The 26464-nt window shown below is 51.0% G+C and overlaps 1 protein-coding gene across 1 annotated transcript; it reads left to right on the top strand.

Annotated features, from left to right (window-relative positions):
* The first annotated feature begins 8959 nt into the window (after positions 1 to 8959).
* On the top strand, positions 8960 to 23877 carry Tmem114 (transmembrane protein 114). The gene is made up of 4 exons (XM_052757204.1): positions 8960 to 9510; positions 9797 to 9877; positions 21682 to 21819; positions 23384 to 23877. Exons 1-4 carry the CDS (start codon positions 9294 to 9296, stop codon positions 23614 to 23616), a joined length of 669 nt encoding a protein of 222 aa, XP_052613164.1. The 5' UTR covers positions 8960 to 9293; the 3' UTR covers positions 23617 to 23877.
* The last annotated feature ends 2587 nt before the right edge of the window (positions 23878 to 26464 follow it).

Below are 26464 nucleotides of genomic sequence, written 5' to 3'. Positions count from 1 at the left end.
GACAGTGTCTTCTCGGGAGTCCCTAATGGACAGGGAAGGCTCAAGTTGAAATAACTATGTGTGGTTCAGAACTTCAGAGTCCAACTGGCCAGCAGCACATCATGACCTCAGGCACACAGAGTGTGGCAATCTTAATAACCATGTAGACATCCTGGCTATAACTCTTAGAAGCCTCAGTTGGCTTCTGATGGGTTTTACCACACAAAGTAGGCACTATACTTGCAGTAAGAGGCCTTTTTTGGGGGGGGGGGCAGAGAGTTCATTTATTCATTTCCTAAGTCAACAAATCTTTATCAAACATCTACAGTGTGTTGTGGACATGCCTAAAAGCCAATGTTATGAGCTGGATAAGATCAATGTCATCCCTGTCTGATCAATTCATGGTGCATCCAGCTGTAAGTACCAGACACCCCTAAGATAAGAGGCTTTTTTAAATGCTCTAATGGAATTTTGGGGGTGGGCAGTTCAAGGATGGGGCAGCTCTTCAGTGGTGGTGTCTGTTTTGCCAATCGAATGATGGTTTGTTCTAACGGTTGCAAAATGCCCACCGTACTTCCTGAAATTACATTAACATTCTAGCTAAACAAAAGCCTCCTCTTCTGATTGATTGATTAACTGATTATGTTTTTTGAGGCAGGGTCTCATGAACACCAGGCGGGCCCCCCTCAAGCTCTCTGTAGCTGACGATGACCTTGAACTTTTGATCCAACCAACTAGTTAGCCAAACAACTAAAAAGCAAACCCTTCCCTGCTCCGTGTTCCACAGAACATCCTCTTTCCCAGTTCTCCAGGGCAAGTTCTTTTCATCAGCTCCTCCATCCTCCAGGGAAGAGCAAGTGCTTCCCATCATCTGTCCTCCGGGGAAAGATGCCTCAGTTTCCTAAGAATTAAGGGCAGAATCATTTGTTCTTGGAAAAAAAAAAACAACTAAAAATTCAGGAGTCACACGTTTTCTAATTAATGACTTTCATCTTCTTTCCTTCCTCTTTATTTTTTATTTTTTGCTAGCATTAGTAGTTGACCTGAGGTTCCACACAAGCTAGGTTAATGTTTACTCCCCAACTTCCTCTACTTAAGAAAAAAAAAAATTTGAGATAGGCTCTTGCTAAGTTGCCCAGGCTGGCCTTGAACTTATGATCTTGGCTCAGCCTCCAGCACAGTTGGGATGACAGGCCTGCACCACCAGATTGATCTTAGTTACTTTTCTTTATATTTATAGGAGCCATGTCAGAAGAACAGGCCACCAGAATGAAGAATGAATAACTTCCCTGGCATGTGCCTATCTGGTCTGCCCTGTTCCCTAAATGCCTGTAAGAGCCTTATACTTGCAAACCCAAGGCAAGGGGCCTTTGTGTTTTGTGTGTTTGTAGGTGTGTGTGTGTGTGTGTGTGTGTGTGTGTGTGTGTGTGTGTGTGTGGGCATTTGTATGTGTGGGTATGTGTGCAGGTGTGTGTGTGTGTGCAGCTGTGTGTATGTGTGTGTATGTCTATCAGGTGTGTGTGCACATGCAAGTGTGGGTGGGTGTATGTGCACAGATGTGCACTTATGTATGGTGACTGGAGGACTTCCTTGGATGTCTTTTCTCAGGCACAGTCTATCTTTTCTTTTGACAGGGTCTCTCATTGGCCTGGAGCAGGCAGAGTAGGCCATGGAGCCCCAGGATCCACTTGTCTCTGCCTCCCCAGGCCTGGGATTACAATCACACACCTCCACTTTTTGTTTTGTTTTGTTTTTCCCTTATCAGTTCTGGGGATTGAATTCAAGCCTTCACACTTGCGAGGCAAGCACTTGACCAGCTACACTGTATCTCCATTTTTTAAAAAAAATTTTATTTAAGGCAGAGCGTTATGTGGTCTCCAACTTGCTATATAGCTGAGGATTACCTTGACCTCCTGATCCTCTTGCTTCTTCCTCTTTAACCCTGGGATTATGGGCACACACTACCATGCTTGGCTGTAAGATGAACAGGGATCGTCTCACTTGCTGGCTTGTTGCCAGCTCCCCTGACCCCACATCATTCCACCTCTGGAATGTTTGGCTCCACCAGGTGGTAGTGGAGCCAGATATTTCAAGAACACTGCAGTCTAAGGAGTCAATGGTTTAAAGGCCCATAGATGAGAAAGACTTTCATAAGTCCAGGAAACTCAAAGATTGTGTGTGTGATGCTGGAGGAATGAGCCAGGATTTGGAGTTGCCCATGGGCTCTGGTACCCCCCCCACCCCCGCCGAGCGAAAGGCACTCCAAGGCCATGCTAGGAGAGAGCACTGGGCAGGGAGACCTTGTCTATCATGTCCAGGGGTTTAGTTGTCATTAGAGGGGCACGCCCATGTTCATCTCCTTACGAACAGGCAGACTTTCCAGATGGAGGAAACTCAAAGGAACCTTCTTATTCTGGATGAGGGGGTTAGCAAGCTGCAGACTCACGGGAGCAGGGGAGGGTAACTAAGCCACAAGCCATGACCATTTCTGCCTCAGCAGCTCCTTAGATCCAGAGAGCTACAGCTGGCCGGAGTCCCTGCAGATCAGGTCTGGCATGTGTGCTTGCTTGACTAGTGTTCTCCCCAAATTCACAGGCTCCAGAACCCCAGAACACAACCATGGCAACAACACTTTCGACTCTAATGAGTTCGGATGAGGTCACAGGGTCAGGTGACCTCATACAAAGGCTGGACACCAGGAAGAGGGCCCTCTGATTGGAGGGATGCTGCCAACCAGAACTTTACAGATAGGTAAACTGAGGCTACCAGAAAAGTGATCTACTCAAGTTCACGTACTGGTAAGCAAGAAGGAGAACACCCAGGCGTGAGTCCTGTTGACTCAACATATATGATTTTTTGGTGATGCTCCAGGTTTCATGCTGAAAGACAAACTTCCCTGTGACAGACGTAGGATTCTCTAGCAGGAAGACCTGGCAGAAGGAATGTATATCACATGAGGGGACTTATTAAATTATCTTACTTGGTATGGGCTGGGTAGATTAACAATCCCATCTTCTACACCAGAGAGACTGAGAATCCAGTAACAGCTCAGTCCACAAAACTGCATGTCTCAACAATCCCAATCTAGCACTGAGGGACTGGGAGATACCTTGAAGCTGGGTTCTGATGTCAGTGAATGATGGTAATGGCGGCGGTGGCAGCAGCAGCAGCAGCAGCAGCAGAGGCAGCAGCAGCAGCAGCAAACTCACCAGAGGAAGCCCAGCCAGGCAGGCACGGGCACTGTTTTTTGCTCAGATCTCTTTTCCTTTTTACATCTGCTCTCATAGCTGGGCAGGGCTACCCCACTCCATTCCCCTAGCTAACCATCCCCTAAGTGCCCTCACAGACCTATTCACAAGTGTTTCTTAGCCGATTCCAGATCTAGACAAGTTGATAATCACAGTTAGCCATCACAGTGTCTGTCCTGACATCCTCCCCTTCCTTTTAAAACATCTCCCGGGTCCATTGTTAGTGGTGCACCCCACATACTGTGATGGCACTGATAGAAAGCGCCACACAGGACCTTCACCCACAGCAGTTCATTTCCTCTCTTCGTTGTCCTCCTGGGGTTGGTGAGGAAACCAGGGCTCAGGGAAGCAAGTTCTCAGCGCTCACACAGCCAGTTGGATGCTGATTTAAGACACAGACCAGCTTCTGGAATCCATGCTGGGCGCTGCTCTCTAGCGCTCCGTCCCTGACCAGCAGGGTGCCTGGTACCCGTTCACCTTCTTGGCTCTGGTATTTGTCAGGAGTCAGCATGTTTGATCAGAGCTCTGCAGCTGACTAGCTGAGTCATGATGCTATACAGCATTTGATATGACCCACTCCAACACACACCTCAGCGTTATTAAGAACATCACTGACTGTTCCTTTCAGAGTGACTGGGCACAGTTCAGCTAGATTATGTTAAAATCCTCAGGGGAAAAGGGATTTTTCAAAGCCTACAAAATTATCTTTGCAGAGAAACCTCTAAGAGTGTTTCCTACAGGTGAGGAGCGTGGACACTCACCAGGGGACATGCCCATGCTAGACAGGGCGGGTATCTAGTGGCTTGACCCGTGACTGTCCATGTTGTTGCCTCTGGTATATGTGTCTTGGTTTTCTTACTGGAGCCAGCTGGGTTCATCATGTAAAATGCAGAATAACTAATTAAATTTAAACTCCAGATAAACAACACAACACTTTTCTTTTTGGTTTGGTTTTTTCGAGACAGGGTTTCTCTATGTAGTATTGGTGTAGTATTGGTAGGATCTGCCCTGGATCTTGCTCTGTAGACCAGGCTGGCCTCAAACTCAGAGATCTGCCTGGCTTTGCCTCCTGAATGCAGGGATCAAAGGTGTGCGCCACCACCGCCCGCCAACACAACATATTTTAAAAGTATATCTCAAATATATTATTTTGTGAGTAATTGGTGTGTTGAGATAGGGTTTCATATAACCCAGGCCAGCCTTGAACTCCCTTTATGTTGGAAGCTATCCTTGAACTCCTGATCTCCTGCCTGGTGATGTTTCTAATGAAAATGATGTGTGGCAGAGTTTAGAAGCAAACAAAGCTGGGGGTGGGAATATGGCTTAGTGTGTAAAGTGCTATTGTGTAAGGACCTATTTTGAATCCCTTTTACACCCATGCAAACCCTGGGCATGGTGGAACACACCTGCAACCCCAGGGCTGGATGGGGAGCAGAGACAGGTGGGTCTCTGGGACTCACTGGCCAGACAGTCTAGCTTAAATGGTGATGTTCAGATTCATTGAGAGACCCTGTCTCAACAAATGAGGACCTCTGGCTTCACACGGACATCCATAGGTGAGCATATCTGCACACACACACACACACACACACACACACACACACACATACACACACAAACACACACACACATCAGTGGTGACAGAGAGGGGGAAAAATAGTTTGCAGAATAAGAAGATGCCATTCTGCAATTGATAGCTCCATTAGCTTGCAACTATGTATCCAAGTTCACAAGGACAAGCTGCTGTCCCAAGAATAAAGATCTGTGCAACTAAGACCACTTCCCTAGGGGTTGCTGGCGGGCATGAGGCTCATGTAGGGAGTTGTGGGGAGATGTGTCAGATAGGCAGGCAATGGTCTGATCATAAATTGCAGGGTGGTTACAAATTTCAGGGGAGGGGCCTATTTTTCTGGTTTGTGGGATGCTGCTATCTACAAGTTGTGTTCTGGGTTCTGTAAATCTGAAGAAAAGCAACCGATTAAAAGGTCTTATGACTGATGTCCTCCCAAGGACAGTTCATTCTGCTGTGATAGCTTGGAGTACAAAAGGTGTCTTTGATTCAGGGGATGGGAAAAGACAGAAAGAGGTTTCCCCCCGGAGGACCAGGGAATGCGGAGAAAAGCCACGTGCCTCAGAGGACCGGAGAGATACGTATGTTGAGGAGCAGTGTTGGACTCATCAGGTGGCCTTAGTCAGAGGTGTCCTTTAGCAAAGTCAGTGGGAGACTAGAAATACAGTGTCCAGCTGTGTGACTTCCACAGTCAGTGACTTTTACAAAGCCAACCAAGAGCAAGTGACATTGAAGGTTTAATTATGGCTTCAGCACGCTGATGCTGCTGAGGGTGAAGATGAGGGTGAGAAGGATGAAGGCTTTGGGAATGAGAAAAACAATGACAGCATAATTCTCCACATTAACGCTGTCTTGATCAGTTCTAACCTTTCAATGTGAAACACTACGTACACTTCCTTGTTCACCATGTTACTAGCCTAGCCCAAGTTACAGGATCCCTCGCTTCTTCTAGTATGTCTTCCCAACCCCTCCTAAATTTTGTTTTTGTGTTGTATGTGTACATGTATGTGTGTGTGCACAATCTCATACATGCCATGGAGACTGGGGGGTGTACACTGCTTTGTTGTTTTCAGGCTGGGTTCTCTCTGAATTTGGAGCTAGGCTGGTGATCAGCAAGCCTTGGAGATGGGCAAGCCCTGGAGATGGGCAAGCCCTGGAGATGGGCGAGCCCTGGCGATCGGCAAGCCCTGGAGATCAGCAAGCCCTGGCGATCAGCAAGCCCTGGCGATCGGCAAGCCCTGGAGATCAGCAAGCCCTGGAGATCGGCAAGCCCTGGCAATCAGCAAATCCTGGCGATCCTTCCATCTTTGCCCTTCCCACCCTAAGCTGGGGTTACAAGTGCATGTGACTGCGTCTGATTTTTTTGTGCATTCCAGGGTTTTGAACTCAGATCCTCATGCTTGTTCAGCGGGGCTCTCACCTGCTGATCCACCTCCCCCACTCCCTCACCTCCTCAGCTGTTCCTGCTTCTTGCCATTCAGCACTATATACTAATAGCACAGAGACTGAGGGTTTAGGCCCCCCCACCATGTAAGTTAGAACATTTCAGTTTCTTGCTTTAAACTGTCCAGAGATTAAACTTTCAATCCTGGGGGCTCTGAAACCCCAAGTCCCCCTCATGAGCCTGCAGAGCTGTACACCATTGCCCTCCACCCCCATCTCACTCTTCTGTGCCTCTTTCACCAATTCTTTCAGCGTCTCTGGAATGTACTCAAACTGACACACTTCTATAGGCATGATAGGCTGGTGTCTCTTCCATGTCTCAGGATCAATGTCACTTCCTCAGAGACTAACTGAGACCTCCCTATGGTTACTCACCCCCACCACCATCCCTCGGGATGTTCTAAGCACACTTTAATGATCTTGGACTTGACCATAGCCTGTTCACTTTTGGATGTTAGCAAGACAGTTCTTTAAGAATGTATGGCAGCAGGGTCAAGGGTTTTAACCCTCAGCCATGAAGGCAGCCACGAGGGCGGCTGATAGCTGCAGCCCCCAAGGCAGGCTATGTCTGGCTCTTAGAATCTGCTTCCTTCACTCCCATATGCCGCACACACATGAACAATTTCTCTGGGTGTCTTGCATGAGAAGGACTGGGAAGTCTAGGTTGTGTTTGGGCTGCTTATGCCTCCTTCCTTCTCAGCCTGCGCCCTTGTTTCAGACACACTGGTGTTGCAGGTCTTTCTTGAAGGAATGGAAGGTTTTATGCTGGTTAAGAACATGGTAGGGTTGATAAGAATGCTGATGATGGTAAAGAGAATGGTAATGAGGTTTGTGCTGCTGCCGGGTAACAGTGATGATGAGGCTTGTTGTTGGTGATGGTGGGGTGTGAGGATGGTTGTTGTTGGTATGGTGGGGTAAGGTTAGGGTGGGGATGCTTGTTGTTGGTGATGGTGGTGGGGGTTGAGGGTGGGGATGGTTGTTGTTGGTGATGGTGGTGGGGGTTGAGGGTGGGGATGGTTGTTGGTGATGGTGGGGTGAGGGTGGGGATGCTTGTTGTTGGTGATGGTGGTGGGGGTTGAGGGTGGGGATGGTTGTTGGTGATGGTGGGGTGAGGATGGGGATGGCTGTTGGTGATGGTGGGGTGAGGGTGGGGATGGCTGTTGTTGGTGATGGTGGTGGGGGTTGAGGGTGGGGATGGTTGTTGTTGGTGATGGTGGTGGGGGTTGAGGGTGGGGATGGTTGTTGGTGATGGTGGGGTGAGGGTGGGGATGCTTGTTGTTGGTGATGGTGGTGGGGGTTGAGGGTGGGGATGGCTGTTGGTGATGGTGGGGTGAGGGTGGGGATGGCTGTTGGTGATGGTGGGGTGAGGGTGGGGATGGCTGTTGGTGATGGTGGGGTGAGGGTGGGGATGGTTATTGGGATGGTGGGGTGAGGGTGGGGATGGTTATTGGGATGGTGGGGTGAGGGTGGGGATGGTTGTTGGGGATGGTGGGGTGAGGGTGGGGATGGTTATTGGGATGGTGGGGTGAGGGTGGGGATGGTTGTTGGTGATGGTGGGGTGAGGGTGGGGATGGTTATTGGGATGGTGGGGTGAGGGTGGGGATGGTTGTTGGTGATGGTGGGGTGAGGGTGGGGATGGTTGTTGGTGGTGGTGGAGGGGAAGGGTGGGGATGGTTGTTGTTGGTGGTGGTGGGGGGTGAGGGTGGAGATGGTAGAGATAATGATTATGGGGTGAGAGCAATGGTAGAGATGGTGAGGGAGGTGGTGGGGTGGGGGTGAGGGAGGTGGTGGGGTGGGGGTGAGGGAGGTGATGGGGTGGGGGTGAGGGAGGTGGTGGGGTGGGGGTGAGGGAGGTGGTGGGGTGGGGGTGAGGGAGGTGATGGGGTGGGGGTGAGGGAGGTGGTGGGGTGGGGGTGAGGGAGGTGATGGGGTGGGGGTGAGGGAGGTAGTGGGGTGGGGGTGAGGGAGGTGGTGGGGTGGGGGTGAGGGAGGTGGTGGGGTGGGGGTGAGGGAGGTGGAGGTGGTGGGGTGGGGGTGAGGGAGGTGGTGGGGTGGGGGTGAGGGAGGTGGTGGGGTGGGGGTGAGGGAGGTGGTGGGGTGGGGGTGAGGGAGGTGGAGATAGTGGGGTGGGGGTGAGGGAGGTGGTGGGGTGGGGGTGAGGGAGGTGGTGGGGTGGGGGTGAGGGAGGTGGTGGTAGCAGGGGTGAGGGAGGTGGTGGCTGTGATGATGAAGACTTTGGTGACAAAGAAAATAGATTCACAGAACCTGGCCTTCCCTACTTCAAAGAATTTTTTTTTTTTTTTTTTTTTACAAAAAAAACCCAAATCCGACTTTTTCCTTTGTAGCCAGTCCATAAAAATTACTTGAAGGTGGATTTTGAAATCAAAATCGTTTCAGGAGGAGGCTTTGCGGGAGAATCTGTACCCTCAGACTAGAGACTGTCGCCCCCCCTCTGACTCCAGTGTCTGAAGTCCGCCCTCTCTCCAGCACCGCCCCCTCGGCCCCTCCCTCAGTCCAGCCTGCTTGCCTTGGGAGCCAGTCTTCCTGAGGTTTTAGGGCACTGGCCCTGAACCAGAGCTGTGGGAAGTGAAGGTAGACCCAGGCTGCAGCGGGGGGGTCAAAGCAGAGGTGTGGGGAGAGCAAGGAGGGCTGAGGCCGAAAGTGGCGGGGAGCTGCTGGGGAGTTCATGGAGAGTGAGGCTAGGAAGTGGGGGCAGTAGTGGGGTCTGGGGAGAAAAGTGCCGAGCTAGAAGGAGGAAGGCGCTGGGACTGTGCACCGGGCACAGGGTGGAGCTGAGTGAGGAGGCAGCGACGGTGCCGGGCTGGGACCGGTGCTCCGGGAGGGTCGGAAGGCACCAGGGAGGAGGTCAGAGAGGACAGGGAGCCCTGAGATCGTGGGTCCGAGCTGGAGCACGTGCGAGTGTGATCGCTCAGGTGAGGGTGGTGGAGCCAGAGTTTGAGCCGCGCTCCAGATCCACGCTGGAGAATCTGGGGTGCAGCGAACAGACGGGGAGCGTGGGCAGGAGCCTGCGCCCAGGGGCCCTACGCTGGGAGATGCGGGTGCGCCTGGGCGCTCTGGCGGGCGCGGCGGCACTGAGTGGGGCCATCAGTTTCGTGCTGCTGGCGGTCGCCATCGGCACCGACTTCTGGTACATCATCGACACCGAGAGGCTGGAGAGGAACAGCTCGGGGGCGCAGGACCGGGGACCCGCCAACCACAGCCAGCTAGAGCCTCTGAGCTCCCACTCCGGTCTCTGGCGCACTTGCCGGGGTAAGGGTCCTCCCCAGGTGTCTGCGTTCGCACCATGGTGCTGTACCTGCAAGCCTGGGACCTGTTGCTTGGCTCACACTCCTCTCTCACTTAGGGATGCGGGGAGGGTGGACAGAGAGGATGGCCTGCACAAGTGCTCCCGGCAGGGCCCAGCTAGGCTCACAAGTGCACAATGCGGCTCACAAGTGCACAACGCTCCGTTTGCTTTCTTGGGTGGGAGACATCTAGGGAGGCTTTGTGGGGAAAAATGCCAGGGTCCTGCCAGTGAACTCCTCCCTTCCATCAGTCCAGAGCTCCTGCACGCCGCTGATGAACCCCTTCTGGCAGGAAAATGTGACGGTCAGCGACTCAAGCCGACAGCTTCTCAGTAAGTCTGGGGATAGTGGATGGATGGAGGAACTTGGGTTCCTGAACTGCAGTGGTTGTGATGGTGGTGGGTGGAGGTGGCCTTTGACCACCAGGCCTGAGACAAGACTGGGGCTACGTCAGCGGGGCGGGGCCACTCTTGCTCTACCTAGAATGTGTGTAGAGTTCTTCCAACTAATCGACAGTCCTGTGCACCAAGCAACTTGGTGACTGAGAACGAACTCAAATCTAAGCAATGCCCTCTAGGCCCTTATAGACTCGCTGCGGAGAGAGGCCCTCACTATCCGAGCAATTGCATTTGAGTGGCAATCATCACGAAAGACGGTAGGGGAGCCCACACTGGTGTCTGAACATCTTTGGATGCTGAAGGCCGAATGAGAGGTCTTGTCTCATAGACCGAGGGCCAGCTTGTCAGTAGAGAGGGTGTGGGGTGCTTCAAGGCAGGTGCTTAGGAGGTGGAGAACAGTCTGAAGGGTCATTGCTGTGCCTTGCTGGCGTCAGGTTTTCCCAGCACCTCCCACAGGGCCTAACCCTCTGTAGAGAAGAGAGGAAAGGGCTGAAGGGCACTTGTGGAAGGCAGGAAACAAAGGAGCAATTTCATTCTTTGGAACTTAGAGTTGTGCAGACACCAAACCAAGAGCTTCTCATCGTTGTCTTTAGTTGCTTCTCACATCCACCCCATGAAGTTGGTACTTCCATCTTCTCTCCACCCACTTCAGTACTGGGCACTAAATCCAGGGCCGTGCTCACACTCGGCAAATGCTCTACCACCCAACTCTATCCCTAGCCCTCTTTCCTTCTTTTTAGTTTTGTTTAAACAGTCCCACTGTTTTCTAGCCTGACCTTGAGCACACTCTGTAGCTCTGTCGGGCTTTGGACTTGCAATTCTCCTGCCCTCAGCCTGAGTAGCTGGGATTATAGGCCTGTAGCACCAGGCCTGAACATCACCTCCATTTTTGGCTTTCACTTGGAAACTGAGTCGAGGAAGGGTCCCATAGAGGGGATCTGAGGAAGATCTGAGGGTGGAAATCCATAGGCCTTGGATGTGGGGGGCCTTGGGCACACAGCCCGAGGCTTAGGAAGTAACAATAGCTCCCTCTCCTTTCATTTCTTCCCCAGCACTTCCCTCTGTGCCCCAGGCTTCCTCCTGCCATGGGACTCTGCACATGCTGTTTCTTCTTCCTGTGTCTCTCTGCCTCCACCTACCAGCTTAGCTTGGCTAATTTCCTTCTCATTGTAAAGGTCATTATGCTCTTTTGGGTGTAGAATCTGACTCTCTCATTAGTCTGTAAAGTCCACAAAGGCAAGGGGTTATAGCTCTCCTTCCCACTGTTGAATTGTCAGTACTTAGCACAGAACCTGGAACACTGCAGACCACGAAGCAAAAGTCTACAGAGTGAATGTAAACTACATTATGGGTCAAAATTACATGTTATATATTCAATATATATGAATGAGTGGCTGGGCCTGTGAATGAATGGATGGAAGGTTGAATGAATGACTAGATGAGTGAATGACTAGACCGATGAATGAGTGAGTGAGTGAATTAGTGAACAACTAGATGGGTGAAGGAATGAGTGAATGGATGGATGAGTGGATGGACGGATGTACTAATAGATGAATGGATCAGAATTGTTTCTCCCAAGTCCATAGCATGCTGGGAAATATTTAACAAATAACTCATGGAAATCAATTTAAAAGCCCTTGATTCATGGTATTAGCCCATTTCTGTGGTGTAAATATTTCCACTGTGACCAGTTTTAAATTGCCAGCACAATATCACCTGGCTCACAAAATTCCCCAAGCCTTCCCTGGCTCTTGTCAGCTGCCCGTCAGTCGGCTCCAGCCACCTCTGTGTACGTTCCCACTGCCAGCAGCTAGCTTCCTGAGGCCACCCCTGTGTTGGGGCTGAGGAGGGTTAGGTGATCTGTACTGTCAGGCACTCCAGCGGCATTGAGCAGTACTTTGGCTGCTGTCTGAGTACTGCTTCAAGAATCACCTAGAATTCTGTGTTGTCCAAACCATTAAGGGCACTGTCAGGATCCATAAAACGAGAACAAAAATACATGAACCACCAGGAGGCCGAGGCAGGAAGACGGGAGACCGCTGGGCTCCAGTGCGAGTTCAGTGTCAGCCTGGGTGACTTAAACTAAATTAATAGTTTAAAGAGGTCTGGAGGTATAGCTCAGTGACTTGCCTAGCACGTGCAAGGTCCTGGGTTCTATCCCCAGCTCGGAGGGAGAAAATAGTAACAATCATGATAAACCAAGACATTGCATGAGCAAAATGAACATCGCTTAGGACCTCATTTGCTCTGTAGCTGTTGTGTGAGTGTAGGGCAACATGCTGTCTCAAAGAAGGGCTTGACAGGCTCATGGCAAGCTCTCAGCAGTCATTCACTTTCCCCACCACAGCCCCTTCCAGGCTCTCTATCTTTAGACTCCTCGCCAAACTGGATGCTGTCGTTCAGTCACCTTGTCCTGCTTCTGGGTGAATCCAACAGCTAGAGGTGGGGTTGACACTGGGCTGGCATTCCTTTGAACTTGTTACTGTAACAGCCCGACTTGTTCCCTGACTCTGAGAAACAGGCGGAAGTCTCACTCAGCAGCTTCCTTGGCCCTCAACCTCTGATGTCAATGTAACCACAGCTCCACTACCAGCTGTAAGTGTGACCTTGGGCATTTCCTCCCCCTGTCTGGGATCAGCTCCCTCGTGCTGATGGCACCAACCATTTTCTTTCTAATCTTTTTTTGTTTAACCTCCTTCTTACACAGAGTGCTTTTAAATTGTTTATTATTATTGTCTGTGTGTAGATCAGAGAACAACTTCATGAACTGGTTCTCTCTTTCTGCCTTTATGTGGGTTCTGGGGATTGCACGCAGGCCAGCAGGCTTGCATGGCGAGCACTTTACCACCCCCCCCCCCCCCAGCCATCTTGATGGCCTTTTAATCTCATGGTGAGGACGGAATTTGAGAGGTGCCTTTAATAAGCCCAGGGTGGCGGGTGCTTGGTGCATATACAGCCAGGCGCCGGAGCTGCTGTGATTCCCACTGTATTATCAGGAATGAGGGCAAGTTGCCCCTTTGGACTCCACACTCATTGCAAGTCACCTCCAGAGAGAGCTTTTTCTCAGAACTGGTTTTCTCCTATAAATGAATTTTGTGTTTAGTCCAAGCTCTTTATGATGTAAAGATGTTCCAGTCATTTGGAGATCCTTTGTATTGGCCAGAGAGACAGGCTGACAACAGAGCTGTTCTGAGTCGCCTCCTAAGCTGATCCCGGTGCGCGTGGTGGACAGAAAACTCAAGTCTGCCGAGAGACCACTTCAGTGTGTTCTGAGCCCGGCAGGCAGAGTGATCAGACATGCCCCATCACCACGGCCTCCTGACTCCACTGGGCCATCTGGGGAGGGGTGAGCAGATGGCCCCACTCCTTACCTCTTCCAGCCAGGGACAGAGGAAGCCATCTGTTCTAGCTCCATTTCTGTTGCTGTAGCAAACACCCCGACAAAGAGCAACTTAGGGGAGAGAGAGTTTGTTTGGCTCACAATTCCAGTTTACAGTCCTGGTTGTGAGAAAGTCAAGGCAGGGACTTAGAGCATTGTGTCCACACTCAAGAGCAAAAGGGGTGGATGGATTTTTGCTTGCTTGCTAGTACTCAGCTAGTGGTCTCTACTTTTATATAAGCATTTCTCAATCTGAGGGTTGAGACTCTTTGAGGGGGTGGAATGACAGGGGTCGCCTAAGACCATTGGAAAACACAGATATTTACATTGTGATTCATAAAAGTAGCAAAATTACAGTTATGAAGCAGCAACGAAAATAATTTTGTGGTTGAGGGTCACCACAACACGAGGAACTGTATTAAAAGGCTGCAGTGTTAAGAACGTTGAGAACCTCTGTTCTATATAGTCAGGGGCCCAGTGTATGAAATAATGCCTTCCACATTTAGGGTGGGTCTTCCCACCTCAGCCAACAATTAAGACAACATTCCCCCCCCCCCCCCCCACCCCAGACATGCCCACAAGCCAACCAGGTCTAGATAATTCCTCATTAAGACTCTCTTCTTAGATGAAAACCAACCAGTTCAGCATCCAGGGGGTGCGTCCCTCAGCAGCCATCTTGATACCCTGGCTTGAGTATTTATTTGGCTTCCAGATTAAAGTGCTCTTTGTGGCAGGGAAGTTGTAGCTAGAGTTTTCCTGCCTGGCCCACAGTCAGGACAAATTTCTGTCACCCACCAGTCCCACAGCAGCTCAGACCCGACTAAGTAAACACAGAGACTTATATTGGTTACAAACTGTATGGCCGTGGCAGGCTTCTTACTAACTGTTCTTACAGCTTAATTTAATCCATTTCCATTAATCTATACTTTGCCACGTGGTTCGTGGCTTACCGGCATCTTCACATGCTGTTTCTCATCATGGCGGCTGGCAGTGTCTCTCTGACTCAGCCTTCCACTTCCCAGCTTTATTCTTCTCCTTGTCTTGCCTACACTTCCTGCCTAGCCAATGGCCAATCAGTGCTTTATTTACCAACCAATCAGCAACACATTTGCCATACAGAACATCCCACAGCAGGAAGTTATCACTTAGCATTCTTCAAGAGCTATGGTGGACAGCCAGTGGGCTAGGGGTGTCAGTCAGGAATCTTTTGGTGGCAAATGCCAAAAATACCAATTATGCCAACTTAAAGAGGAGGAGGAATGGCTGGCCCATGTTTTGAGAAGGTCTAATGTGTTGGGACCCCTGGGCTCCATCCCTTTTCCTCCCTCTGTGAGCTTTGCTTTGGATGGGGGTGTGTTTGGGCTGAATCTTGCAGTCCAGAAGGGAGGGGCTATCCCATTGGACCAGATCCGATCATAGGCCTTTGTGTTGCGCCAACTGACTGAAGCTAAAAGACACCATGTGCTGATTGACCAGGTTGGACCATGTAACTATTCCTTTTCTTTTCTTTATTTTTTTCCCCTCTCCCAGGCTGTGCTGGAACTCAGTCTGTTGACTAGGCTTGCCTCGAATTCTGCCTCTGCCTCCTGGGCACAGGGATTAATGGCATGTGCTACCACTCTGGCCCTTACAGACACTCTTATTAAAGGGGCAGAAATGGCATCAGCCCCTTAAAGACAACGGACAGGGAATAGGGTTTCGTGACTGCAACTTACCCACCTGTGTAAATTCTTAGCAGTCACCTGTGACCGTAAGTGGGCCCTTCTGGGAAGAAATGAGATTCCATGTGCAAAGATCCAGGGACAGGATCTGTATACAGTAGGAGTTCAATGAATGCTTACATCTTTATTACATCCCTGAGCCTCCAGCTTCCCACTTGGAAACTTATTTATTTGTAGAGATTTCTGAGGGATGGCAAGATGGCTCAGTGGGTGAAGATGTGCCGTGCAAGTCTGAGGATCTGGGTTTTGTCCTCGGAACCCATGAAAACATGATAAGAGAGAATTGACTCCATAAAGTTGTCCTCTGAGCTCTACATGCATGAAACGACACACATCATCTCTCCAACATACATGCACACATCTACACACAAATGCACACATAATAAAGTTTCTAAAAAGAAGATTTTTGTATGTGCATGTGTGTGTGTGTGTGTGTGTGTGTGTGTGTGTGTGTGTGTTGTGTGTGAGGTGTACATGCCAGGCATATACATGTGTAGGTCAGAGGTTAATGTTGTGTCTTTCTGTATCATTTTACACCCTGTTTTTTGAGACAGGGTCCCTCGCTGAACCTGGAGCTTCCTGTTTCAGCCAGACATCTAGCAGTGAGTTCCCATGACCAGATTGCCCCCCTTGCCCAACCTGTAGGGTTACAAATGGGCGCTGCCACCCCCGCCTTGGCGTGGACGCTGGGTTTTGAACTTGGGGTCCTCACACTTGTGTAGCAGGCATTTCACCCCTGGGCCATCTCCCTGCCTGACCTCCTGATGTATTTAGCGTACATTTACTTCCTTCCTAGTGTTTGTCTGTCTGTCTGGCATTGAAGACCATGAGACAGACGCTGTGGGCCAAACACTGCTCTAATGTCTTCACAATTATCAACTTTTTAAATCTCCACCACAGCCCACGAGGGGCCAATATCATACATGTTATCACACCCAGCTTTGTAGGGGAGGAAGCGTATGGCACAGAGAGGGTAGGCGAGTTACGTAAGTTTGCACAGCAGCTGGCCAATCTGAGACTTGAACCCTGGCAGTTTACTTCTACTCTCTTGGAATGATGCTGTGCTGAGTCACATTTCAGTGCAATGTGTGTACAAGAAGACCGGAGGACCTGGGAGCTGGCGCCGTTGGTAAAGTGTTTGCCATGAAACATGAGGACCAGAGTTTCACCCCCAGAACCTACAAAACCCAATCAAACAACAGCCAAAAGCAAAACGAAATTCATAACCCCCTTTACCCCCCCATCAGGTGTGACAGGCACATGCTTGCCACCCTGGTGCTAGTGGGCAGCTAGGCAGCAGACAGGTGCATCCCTGGGGTTCTCTGTCCAGCCAGCCAAACTGAGTGCCATCCTTAGAAACGACACCTGAAGTTGACCTCTGGCCTCTACATGCACATCACACAAGCACACTCAGACCTGCACACTCAGGAACATGTAAACACACACAGGCACACACATGTACTCACACACAAGTGTGTGAGACTGACCAGAGTTTCAGGCTATTCTGCCTCAGACAGGAGACTGAGGAGGAAGAGCAAGTGGAACAGGATTGGACCAGTATGTTCCAGAAACAGCCAGAAGGCCTGTAGTTCTGGAGGGTGGGCTAGAAAGTGCTTCTCAGTGCGTGCCTGACCTGTCCAGGCTCATCTTCAGCTGTGTCTTCAGAGTAGGTGACCATGATCAGGCGGACTCAGAGGTCAAATGCTTTCAGCAGCAGCTGAGGCTGACTGAGCTGGGGCTGGCCTCCGTGAGGCCGCAAGGTTAGGGAGAAAAATCACCCGACCGGGTTTCCTGGCATTTGGATGCGGGGCCGCTGCAGTAGTGTGGAAAATTAAAATGAAGCTGGGTGCGAGATGAAAATGGAAGTGCGGGGGCGGAAACGGAGAGAGGGACATAAAACACTCAGTGTCGAGCGGCTCTGGGCACAGGAGGGACATGATGTATGATTTCCTCGGAGTGGTGCTGCAGGCAAGGTGGGATGTGGAGAGCGAGCGAGGCCCGAGCCCAGGAGTCGGTCACGCTTTAGGTATGGAATCTCCTCTCGTGGTCTGTGGAGAGCTCAAGGAAAGGCAAGGGCGGAGAGGTCGTCACCGAACAGCGAGGCACTCACCGTATCCATGGATGACTCTGGATGAGTTGGAGCTGAGTGAGCTTTAGGCTGTGGAGCCGGTTGGAGGAAGAGGCTGAGGAGTCGGGGTAGTGGCCTCTTCTCCCTCTCTGCTTCCCGGCTTCCCAGAGATGAACAGTTCTCTGTTATGACATTTCTGCCCTGTCACCAGCCTGAAAGCCAAGGAGCCAGGCGACCACGGACTGAAACCTTGGGAGCTCTGAGCCCAAATCAACCTTTCTTCTTTTTAATTTTTTTCTCTCAGATATATTGCCACAGCAATGGAAAGCTGACGAAGGCAGGCCTCGATTCCTTGGGAAAATGGAGGCTTGGGTGTGAGGGCAGCCTTTCTGGGCTTCTGTGGAAAGTCAATTCCATGTTTTAAAAATTGAAAAAGTTGGTTCTGCTTCTAGAATCTGTGTGACGTTTCTGGGAAGAGCGATGCCATGCTTGTTTTAATCCCAGCACTCGGGAGGCAGAGCCAGGCGGATCTCTGTGAGTTCGAGGCCAGCCTGGGCTACCAAGTAAGTTCCAGGACAGGCGCAAAGCTACACAGAGAAACCCTGTCTCGAAAAACCAAAAAAAAAAGAAAAAAAAAAAGAAACAATAAAAAGGAAAGAAAGGAAGAGCCTCAGTGCATAGAACGAGAATGACTAGACATTTATGTGTGTAGATAAAGTTAAGGAAAATTACGTAGCCTGTAAGAAGAGATCAGTGTGCCTAGACTATAAAGCCGCACCGAGGAATGAACACGCCAGTTACAGAATGTCCTGGGCCATGTGATGCTGTTGCTGCAGTCCCTCAGCTGGATTAGTCAGTGTTCCCTTATGAGAACACCTGATGTGATCGACTCACCAGGACACAAAGTTTAATTTCGAAGGTCACACTGTACTGTCCCTTGGGCCTATCACTTGGGGCTGTGGTGACACACTGTGGTGGGGACACATGACCAAGCAGAACTGCTCACTTAAAACTGCCAGGATGCTAGAATGAGAAAGAGGCCAGGGTCCTGCAATGTCCTTGGAAGACACACCCCAGCCGACTTGAGACCTCACTCCCGTCCCCAGATCCTACTGTTCCATCACCCTGTGATAGAGCCAAGCGGGGACAAGCTTTGGAAAGACTTATCCTAATCATGGCCAGTACAGTACTGTAGTAACACCACACAACCATCTATAATCTAAAGATACTACCATCTATTGAGCACCTACTTTTGGCATATATGATGCTCCTACTGCATACCACTGAAGGTATGGTAGTGTGGTAAATGATGTCATACTAAAAAATGATGCCACTAACAGCAACAACAATATATGCCTGGGTCTAAGAAGAGCACTTGCCTCACAAGCCTTGTGACCCTAGAAGCCCCCCCATGTTAGCTTCCGTTCTGTTTCTGTGATAGAATACCCATGACAAAGACAACTTAGGGAGAACGGGCTCATTTGGCTCACAGTTCCAGAGGGACGGAGTCCATCAGGTGAGGAAGACCCAGCAGCAGGCAACAGCATGGCGGCAGGAGCAGGAGGCTGGCTGGTCACATCGCGTCCACACCAAGGAAGCCAAGACGAGTGGGAAGCGGGGTCAGGCTGTCAAACCTCAAAGCCCACTGGACCTCTGGGATGAACGTCTTCCGGCAGGGCTCCACGTTCTGAAGGCTCCACAACCTTCCCACACAGTGCCACCAACTGGGGACAAAGCTCAAACACGAGAGCCCGTGGGGGACAGTGCATATTCAAAGCACACCGCCACCCATAGGTGGAAAGAGAGAGCCGACTCCACCAAGTGTCCTCTGACCCCCACATGCGCGCCATGGCATGCCCAACCATTAAATGAATACATTCAGAAAAGACAGGCCATGTCCTCAGCTCCAGAACTGGAGATTGACTCTATTTGGGAAAAGCGACACTGCAGATGTAGCTGAGGATCTCCAGGTGAGGTCCTCTGGAGCTGATGTGACGGACTGTAAAACCCGTGATGCGTGTGTCCTTAGAAGAGGAAGAGCAAAGAGGCAGATGTGGAGCTGGAGCCTGGAGTGCAGCCAGCTAAGCCAAGGAATGCCCCGTGTTGCTCACTGCTGCTGGGAAGCGGCTGCTGTGAGGAAGGGCCACCCCGTGCAGTGGGACAAGGACCTTGATTTGAACACCTTGACTCTACAACTTAGCAAATAAATTCCTGGTGCTTTTTGTTTTGGCAGGGTCTCATGAGGCCCAGGCTGGCCATGAGTGAACTATGTAGCTGAGGATGACCTTGAATTTCGGATCCTTCTGTCCCTACCTCCCAGCTGCTGGGATGATAGGCATGAAGCACAATGCCTATTGTGGTCCTGTCAGATGGTTTCTCCGGTCTTGCCCAGCCCCAAGGTTCCAAAGCCGTATAAAATAATCATTCAGAGGCTTGATATTAATTACCAATTACGTGGCCTATGGCAGGCTTCTTGCTAGCTAGCTCTTATAACTTGGCCAATTTCTGTTAATTTGTAAATTGCCACGTCCCCGTGGCTTACCAGTATTTTCACATCTTGCTTCTCCTGGAGGTGCTGGTGTCTCCTCTGCCTCTGTCTTTCTTCTTCCTTTCTCTCTCTTCAATTTCCCACCTAGCTATAACCTGACTTGCCATAGGCCAAAGGGCTTTATTTATCAACCAATCAAAGCAACACATAATCACAGCATACAGAAAGACATCCCACAACAATGCCCAGTTTAAACTTTTTGTTTTTGAGATATTATTTTTTTTAAAAAATTTTACGTGTATAGGTGTTTTGTTTATTTATTTATTTATTTATTTATTTTGTGTGTGTGTGTGTGTGTGTGTGTGTGTGTGTGTGTGTGTGTGTGTGTGTGTTTTGAGACAGGGTTTCCCTGTGTACCCCTGGCTGTCCTAGAACTCACTCTACTGTAGACCAGGCTGGCCTTGAACTCACAGAGATCCGCTAGGATTAAAGGCAGAGACAGAGTTTAGAGAGTTTCTATTTCTCTGGAGCTCACCGATTCAGTTACACTGACTGGCCCATAGCAGCAAGAATCCATCTTTCCACATGCCCATCTCTGGTGTTACAGATGCATGCTATTGCACCCCACCTTTTCTAAATGCTAAGGGCCCAGACTCAGGTCCCTGTGTTTGCACAGTAGTCACTGAAGGGACTGAACCATCTCCCCAACTCCTTGATGGGTGATTTTTTTTTTTTAATGTGCTGGGTCCTCAACACATAGGCTTAGAGGAAGGGGTATTTGTTGGCTCTCTATTTAATAGATGAGAAAACAGGTTTGCAAAGCTGCATCCCAGCTAGCCATGGCTCCTGGGTTCTCAGATGGTGGTGTGGACGACACTGGAGGCCTGGGGAGGGGAGTGTGGCAGCCTGTGCTTGGCCTATCCTGAGACAATTGAGGGACACACATATCCCAGCTGCCTCAGTGCTAGCGTGTGCCTGTGGTTGAGGTGGGTGATGTAATGGCGGTTGAGGACTGTGTGACTCTTAGAAGCACTGTGATCTGGATGATAATTCCTGCGCAGAGTCTGTCAGTTCACCCACAGGGGGCACTGTCTGTGAATTGTTTGTCTGTCTCTGGATGGTGAAGCTGTGATCAGAGCAGACACCGTCTACTCATCTGCTGAACTGAGGACATCCTGGTGGCCTGAGGAGCCGCCTGAGTGAGTTAAATGCTTGCTGCGCGGAGTGAGGGCCTGAGTTTAAATCTCTAGTACTCCCATGAAAGGTCAAAAATGGAAAGGGCAATTTCCACCCGATCTATTTTTGCACCATGGTCAAGTCCCAGATCCTGGTCAGAGACTGCCTGGATTACAGAGTTTTAAAATCTTGTTGTGCGCGCGTGCGTGCGTGCGTGCGTGTGTGTGTGTGTGTGTGTGTGTGTGTGTGTGTGTGTGTGCTCTTTCCGCCTTTATGTGGGGTCCAAAACTCAGACTGATTGTGGCAGGTGCTTTTACCGCTGAAGCATCTCTCTGGTCCCTGTGTGATATTTTATTAACATTTTATTATTAAGATCACAAAGCCTTTTGGGTGTGTAGTTTCTTCTGGGCTGTGGGATGAGATTAGATCCACCCCCAGGATAAAATGAGTCATGTGCCTTGGATTTATGAGGCACCTGTAATTTGGGGGTGGGGCCAGGGGCAGAGATAAAATTTGGGTACAGGGTTTTATGAAAGGACCTTTCTCCGTTTCTTCTGCCCACTTGCCTGCTCACCCACTCGCAAGTATCCTCAGCCTAGACGAGAACTAATATTCCAGGAGCCCTGGTGCTTGTCTCACAGGCTTATTTGTTCATTTGCATGCTCATTAGAATATCAGCCCCTCAATGCTGCACTGAGAAAATAATAGTAATACAACACTGCCCTCTAGGGGTCACAGAGAGAAAGTGCAATGATGCTCAGTACAGACCTTGCACACCGGAGTCTCCACCGTTCTTTTATCAGTAGAAGTAGTTGTGGTGTTCCTATTATTGCGGGTACATGGTAAACGTATGGAAATTATTGCATACTGTTAGTGACTTCCTGTACCTGGTCCCCTTCTCTCTAGCCATGCACGGGACGTTTGTGATCTTGTTACCTTTCAGTCTGATCATGATGGTGTTCGGGGGGATGACCGGGTTCCTGAGCTTCCTCCTCCGAGCCCACCTCCTCCTGCAGCTCACTGGGACCCTCTTTCTCTTTGGAGGTAGGTTTCCACTGCCCAGGGTCCAGGTCCAGATGCATGGGTGGTGAGGGCTGTGCAGGAGCCCTCTTTAGGGGCGGGGTCTCAGCTCCTGTGAGGGCCTTTCCTCATTGTGATATCAGATGGAAGGGACAGAGGTTTCCAGCCTTGAGGTCCCAAGATCTCCAGTTCCAAGGAAGGAGGAGGAGGAGGACACAGCCTCGGGCGTCATCCCTAGCATTTTACTGAAGAGCTGTGTCTGTCACCTCTGTCTGGTCTCCCATTGATGGCCTTGGCTTCCAGTTTAGAGTTGTGGGGGGATGAGAGACCCTGGCACGTGCTGTCTTTGCTGCTCTCTGCTGAGCAGTGGTTCTGATGTGGGGGATCAGACTGACCAGGCACAGCAGGACACAGTGCACACGATTTCACTTTGCTGCAGGGCCTCAATAAGCTGAGCTTACAGTGAGACAGAACAAAACCCTAGCAGAAGCTTGTGGTGGGGGTGGGGGCGGCTGGGGACATGCTGGTTGAATGTCTCTCAGCTTTGTTTAGCAGGAGTGATAAGTTCAGGGACCTATTGTCCATTTTGGTGATTACAATCAGCACACACTGCATCATGCACCCATATACACTGCACTTGCTTGTGGCTGAGAAGGTAGACTTATGTGTTTCACCATAAAAGGAGGCTGTGTGAATCAACGCACGTGTTAATAACTTCTAAAGCTGCTCCACCATATGCAGGCATGTTAAAACCATGTATATCACATGGTGGATATAGACAAAGGTTACTTATCAGAAGGTGACACACACCAGGGTGTGGTTTACACACTTGTCATTCCAGCACTCAGGAGGCTGAGGCTGGAGGATCTCAAGTTGACGTCCAGATAATACCATACACTATAACTCTTAGAAACATAAAACCAATACTAAATCAAACCATACCCCTCAAACCTAAATACAAACCACATCCCCAAAAACCCAAACCATACTTAAACCAAGCCTAACTAAACCAGACTAAATCAATCAAATCCAAACAAGGCAGACATGGGCTGAGGCAGTTTTTGCTTACATGGCTGGCCAGAGAAAGTGGGACTATGGCCCAGATGGTTGCTCTCTGACTCCCTGTATTTAGAGAGAGAGAGAGAGAGAGAGAGAGAGAGAGAGAGAGAGAGAGAGAGAGAGACAGAGAGAGACAGAGAGAGACAGAGAGACAGAGAGAGACAGAGAGAGACAGAGAGAGAGAGAGAGACCGGCCTAGGACATGGTTCAGTGTGTAAGAACATTTGCTGTGCAAGCAAGAGGACTTAGCTCAGATCCCCCAAGCCCCGGGAACAAACCAAGCATGGTTGTAGGAATACATGTAGCCCCAGCGTTCAGGAGTGGAGACAGGATGGGGCTGACTCCCAGTTTGGCTCTAGGTTCGGTGAGTGACCCTGTCTCAGGAGAATTAGGTGGGGAGTGACAGAACAGGATGTCCTCCGTGTAGGAGGAAGCTGAGGAGGTGGAGAACGGGAGTGGGGGAGTGGAGGAGCAGGGAGGAGGGGCAGGCCAGAAGGCTCTGACTGACTGTCCTGGTCTTTCCCTGCAGCCATGGTGACCCTCACTGGAATCAGCGTCTACATCGCATACTCAGCAGCCGCCTTCCGAGAGGCAGCGTGCCTCCTGGAGGAGCGGGCCCTGCTGGATCAGGTGGACATCCGCTTTGGCTGGTCCCTGGCCCTCAGCTGGATTAGCTTTGTCTCTGAGCTGCTCACTGGGGTGGCCTTCTTGGCAGCTGCAAGAGTGCTCAGCCTGAGGCAGAGGGAGGACCAGGCTGTCTGAGCTTGGTCAACCCAGAGGCCTCAGAGCCTTTGGGGCTCCTGGCAGCCTTTGCTTCCTCAGGTGCCCTTGACAGAGGCCAGAGGGCCAGCCGTGCCCACTGTGGCCGAGCTCCGCCTGGCTGCTCTTTGAGCTCTCTCAGCTGCTCACTCCGCTGCTGCGTTGTATGCGTGTGTGTGTGTGTGTGTGTGTGTGTGTGTGTGGTGTGTGTGTGTGTGTGTGTGTGTGTGTGTGTGTGTGTGCGTGCGTGTGTGTGTGTGTGTGTGTGTGTGTAGTGTGTGTGTGTGCGCGCGCGCGTGTGTGTGTGTGTGTGTGTGTGTGTGTGTGTGTGTGTGTGTGTCTGGTGGACTGCAAGAGGAGAGGGAGTGTGGAACCCATGTGACCCGAAATAAACGCCAGTCCTAACCACCTGGGAGCTCTGCACCTCTGCCTGCTCTGGGCCTTCTCTGTCTTCACTTTGTCCTCAGCCCTGACTGTAGGATCAGCTTCTCTTCTTTGTGAGACAGTGTTGGGTGGATCAGAGAGGTTAGTTAACTTGTGCAAAGGTGCACAGAGACACTGGCATCCTTTGCTCTTAAGAGCAGCCCTGGCTTCCAGCACTGCTTCTGTAAGCAGGCTCAGGGCTGTGGCCTCTCCCTCAGATGCTGCCAGGAGCTTCACACAACCTGACACAGATGAGGGAGGGAACAGTGGGGAGCACCAGGGAGAAGTCAGACTCTGGGTTCCAGCACCAAGGAGGGAAGGTTCCCGGAGGGGTCACTCCAGCCAGTGACTGAGTAGAGGGGGTGGAGGAGGGAGGGGAAGGGATGGAAGAGGAAGTGGAGGGGTGGAGGAGGAAGTGGAGGGGTGGAGGAGGAAGTGGAGGGGTGGAGGAGGAAGTGGGTGAGGAGGAAGTGGAGGGGTGGAGGAGGAAGTGGAGGGGTGGAGGAGGAAGTGGAGGGGTGGAGGAGGAAGTGGAGGGGTGGAGGAGGGAAGTAGGGTGGAGAAGGGGAGTGGGGAGTAGCAGAGAAAGTGGAGGGGGTGGAGGAGGGGTGGGGTGTAAGAGGGGAGTGAAGGCAGAAATGGAGGGGGTGGGGAGGGAAGAGAGGAGGGACCTGGAGGAGTTGGGAAGAGTCCTGCCCAGTTCTCTGCAGGAAAGGTTTTCTTGTGCGATGAGTCTCTAGTCTAGAGGCTCCCTTTGGCAATGAGAGCCGACTCGTCCCAGGATCCTCTAGACCACTCCGGTGTTGGTCCCCCGCACTTCTCCAGGTTGCCAAGAGACCCTCACAGGAAGAGGAGCAGGTGGCAGCTGTAGACAGAACAGCCCTCAAAACCACAGTCTACCCCTGGGATGGTCACCTCTGTGTCTGTGCCCAGCGAAGGCCAGGCATCAGCCCTCTCCAGGTCTGGATGGGAGTGCTCTCTGTGTGGGTGGGGCTTGGCAGTGCTCAGGGAGGACTCACTGGAATCCCCCGAGATTGGAGGCAGAGAGCCTCGGGCTGAAGGAACTCAGAAGTTGCCGGTGTGCGGTGGGTTATTAGACGACAACACCGTTCCCAGCATCAGGACATTACATCTTCGAGATGCCACCATCTTCACGTGACATTGCCATCCAAAGGACACATCACAGTCACCAGTGACATCACTGTGTGACGTCAACATCCTGTGACTGTCTTGGTTACTTTTCTATTGCTGTGACAAAACACCATGACTAAGGAAACTTACAAAAGAAAGTGTTAAAATTGGGGCTCACAGTTGCAGGTTAGAGTCTGTGACCATCATGGCAGGGAGTATGGCAGCGGGCAGGCAGGGGGCATGGTGGCCAGGCAGGGGGCATGGCGGCGGGCAGGCAGGCAGGGGCCATGGTGGCGGGCAGGCAGGGGCATGGTGGCCAGGCAGGGGCATGGTGGCCAGGCAGGGGCATGGCGGCGGGCAGGCAGGGGCATGGCGGCGGGCAGGCAGGGGGCATGGCGGCAGGCAGGCAGGCACAGCACTGGGGCAGAGAGACTACCTAGGAATGGGGTGGCTTTTGAAAACTCAAAGCCAATCCCCAGTGCCACACCTCCTCCAACATGTCCACACCACGTAATCCTTCCCAAAACAGCTCCACCAACTGAGGACCAATTATTCAAACATCTGAGTCTGTGGGGGGCATTCTCATCAAAACCGCCACAATGACACCAACTTCAGGACGTCACTGTCTCTCTCACCATGACATCATCAACTGTATCAGAGACTACAGTCTCAGGCACGACAGCATCATCCTCAACATGGCGTCTTCATTTTTACATCACGTTCACCGCACGGTCTTTCTCATGCCACCCCCCATGTGACATCATCATTCCTCTTCATGACGTTGTCTTCACAGTTGATTCCCAGTGAGTACTTACTACATGCTCTACACACCAGTCAGTCGGTCAACAAACACTTGAAAGACTGAGAGGCATTGACTACAGGGCCAGCCTGGATCGCTGAGCTGACATGTGGTGGAGAGAGGCGTGGGAAACATGTAGTACTGTCGAGATAGACCTAGCAGGTTAGAGATGAGGAGGCTGAGGCACAGGCAGCCTGTTAACTACCCCAGAGGCACACGGAGGCCAAGGGTCCCAATGGGAATGAAACTCAGAACCGGGAATTCCAAAACAATCCTCTGCTTCCTGCCAACACCTACGCCACCCACCACTTCTCTGCCCCTGGACCTTGGACATGGGACATCTTCTGTTTATTCAGGAGAAGTGTAAACACGGCTAGGCAGCTCCCACCAGCTGACAAATCCCGCCAGAGGCTGTCTGCTGTCCAGGGCCAGGAAATGTTTGCAGAGGCCGCATTACCAGAAGGACGGTCTTTGCTGCCATCTGCTGGTCACCTCATG

This window comes from Peromyscus californicus, unplaced genomic scaffold, assembly GCF_007827085.1.
Source record: "Peromyscus californicus insignis strain IS unplaced genomic scaffold, ASM782708v3 Scaffold_3__1_contigs__length_106647218, whole genome shotgun sequence".
Taxonomy (NCBI): Eukaryota; Metazoa; Chordata; class Mammalia; order Rodentia; family Cricetidae; genus Peromyscus; species Peromyscus californicus.
This window is presented reverse-complemented; position numbering and strand designations above follow the sequence as displayed.

Excerpts from the sequence above, each read along its gene's own strand:
- Tmem114 (XM_052757204.1), top strand. The coding sequence starts at position 9,294 with ATGCGGGTGCGCCTGGGCGCTCTGGCGGGCGCGGCGGCACTGAGTGGG. Across the intron at positions 9,511-9,796 it reads TCTCTGGCGCACTTGCCGGG|TCCAGAGCTCCTGCACGCCG; the intron begins GTAAGGGTCCTC and ends CCCTTCCATCAG. Across the intron at positions 9,878-21,681 it reads CTCAAGCCGACAGCTTCTCA|CCATGCACGGGACGTTTGTG; the intron begins GTAAGTCTGGGG and ends CCTTCTCTCTAG.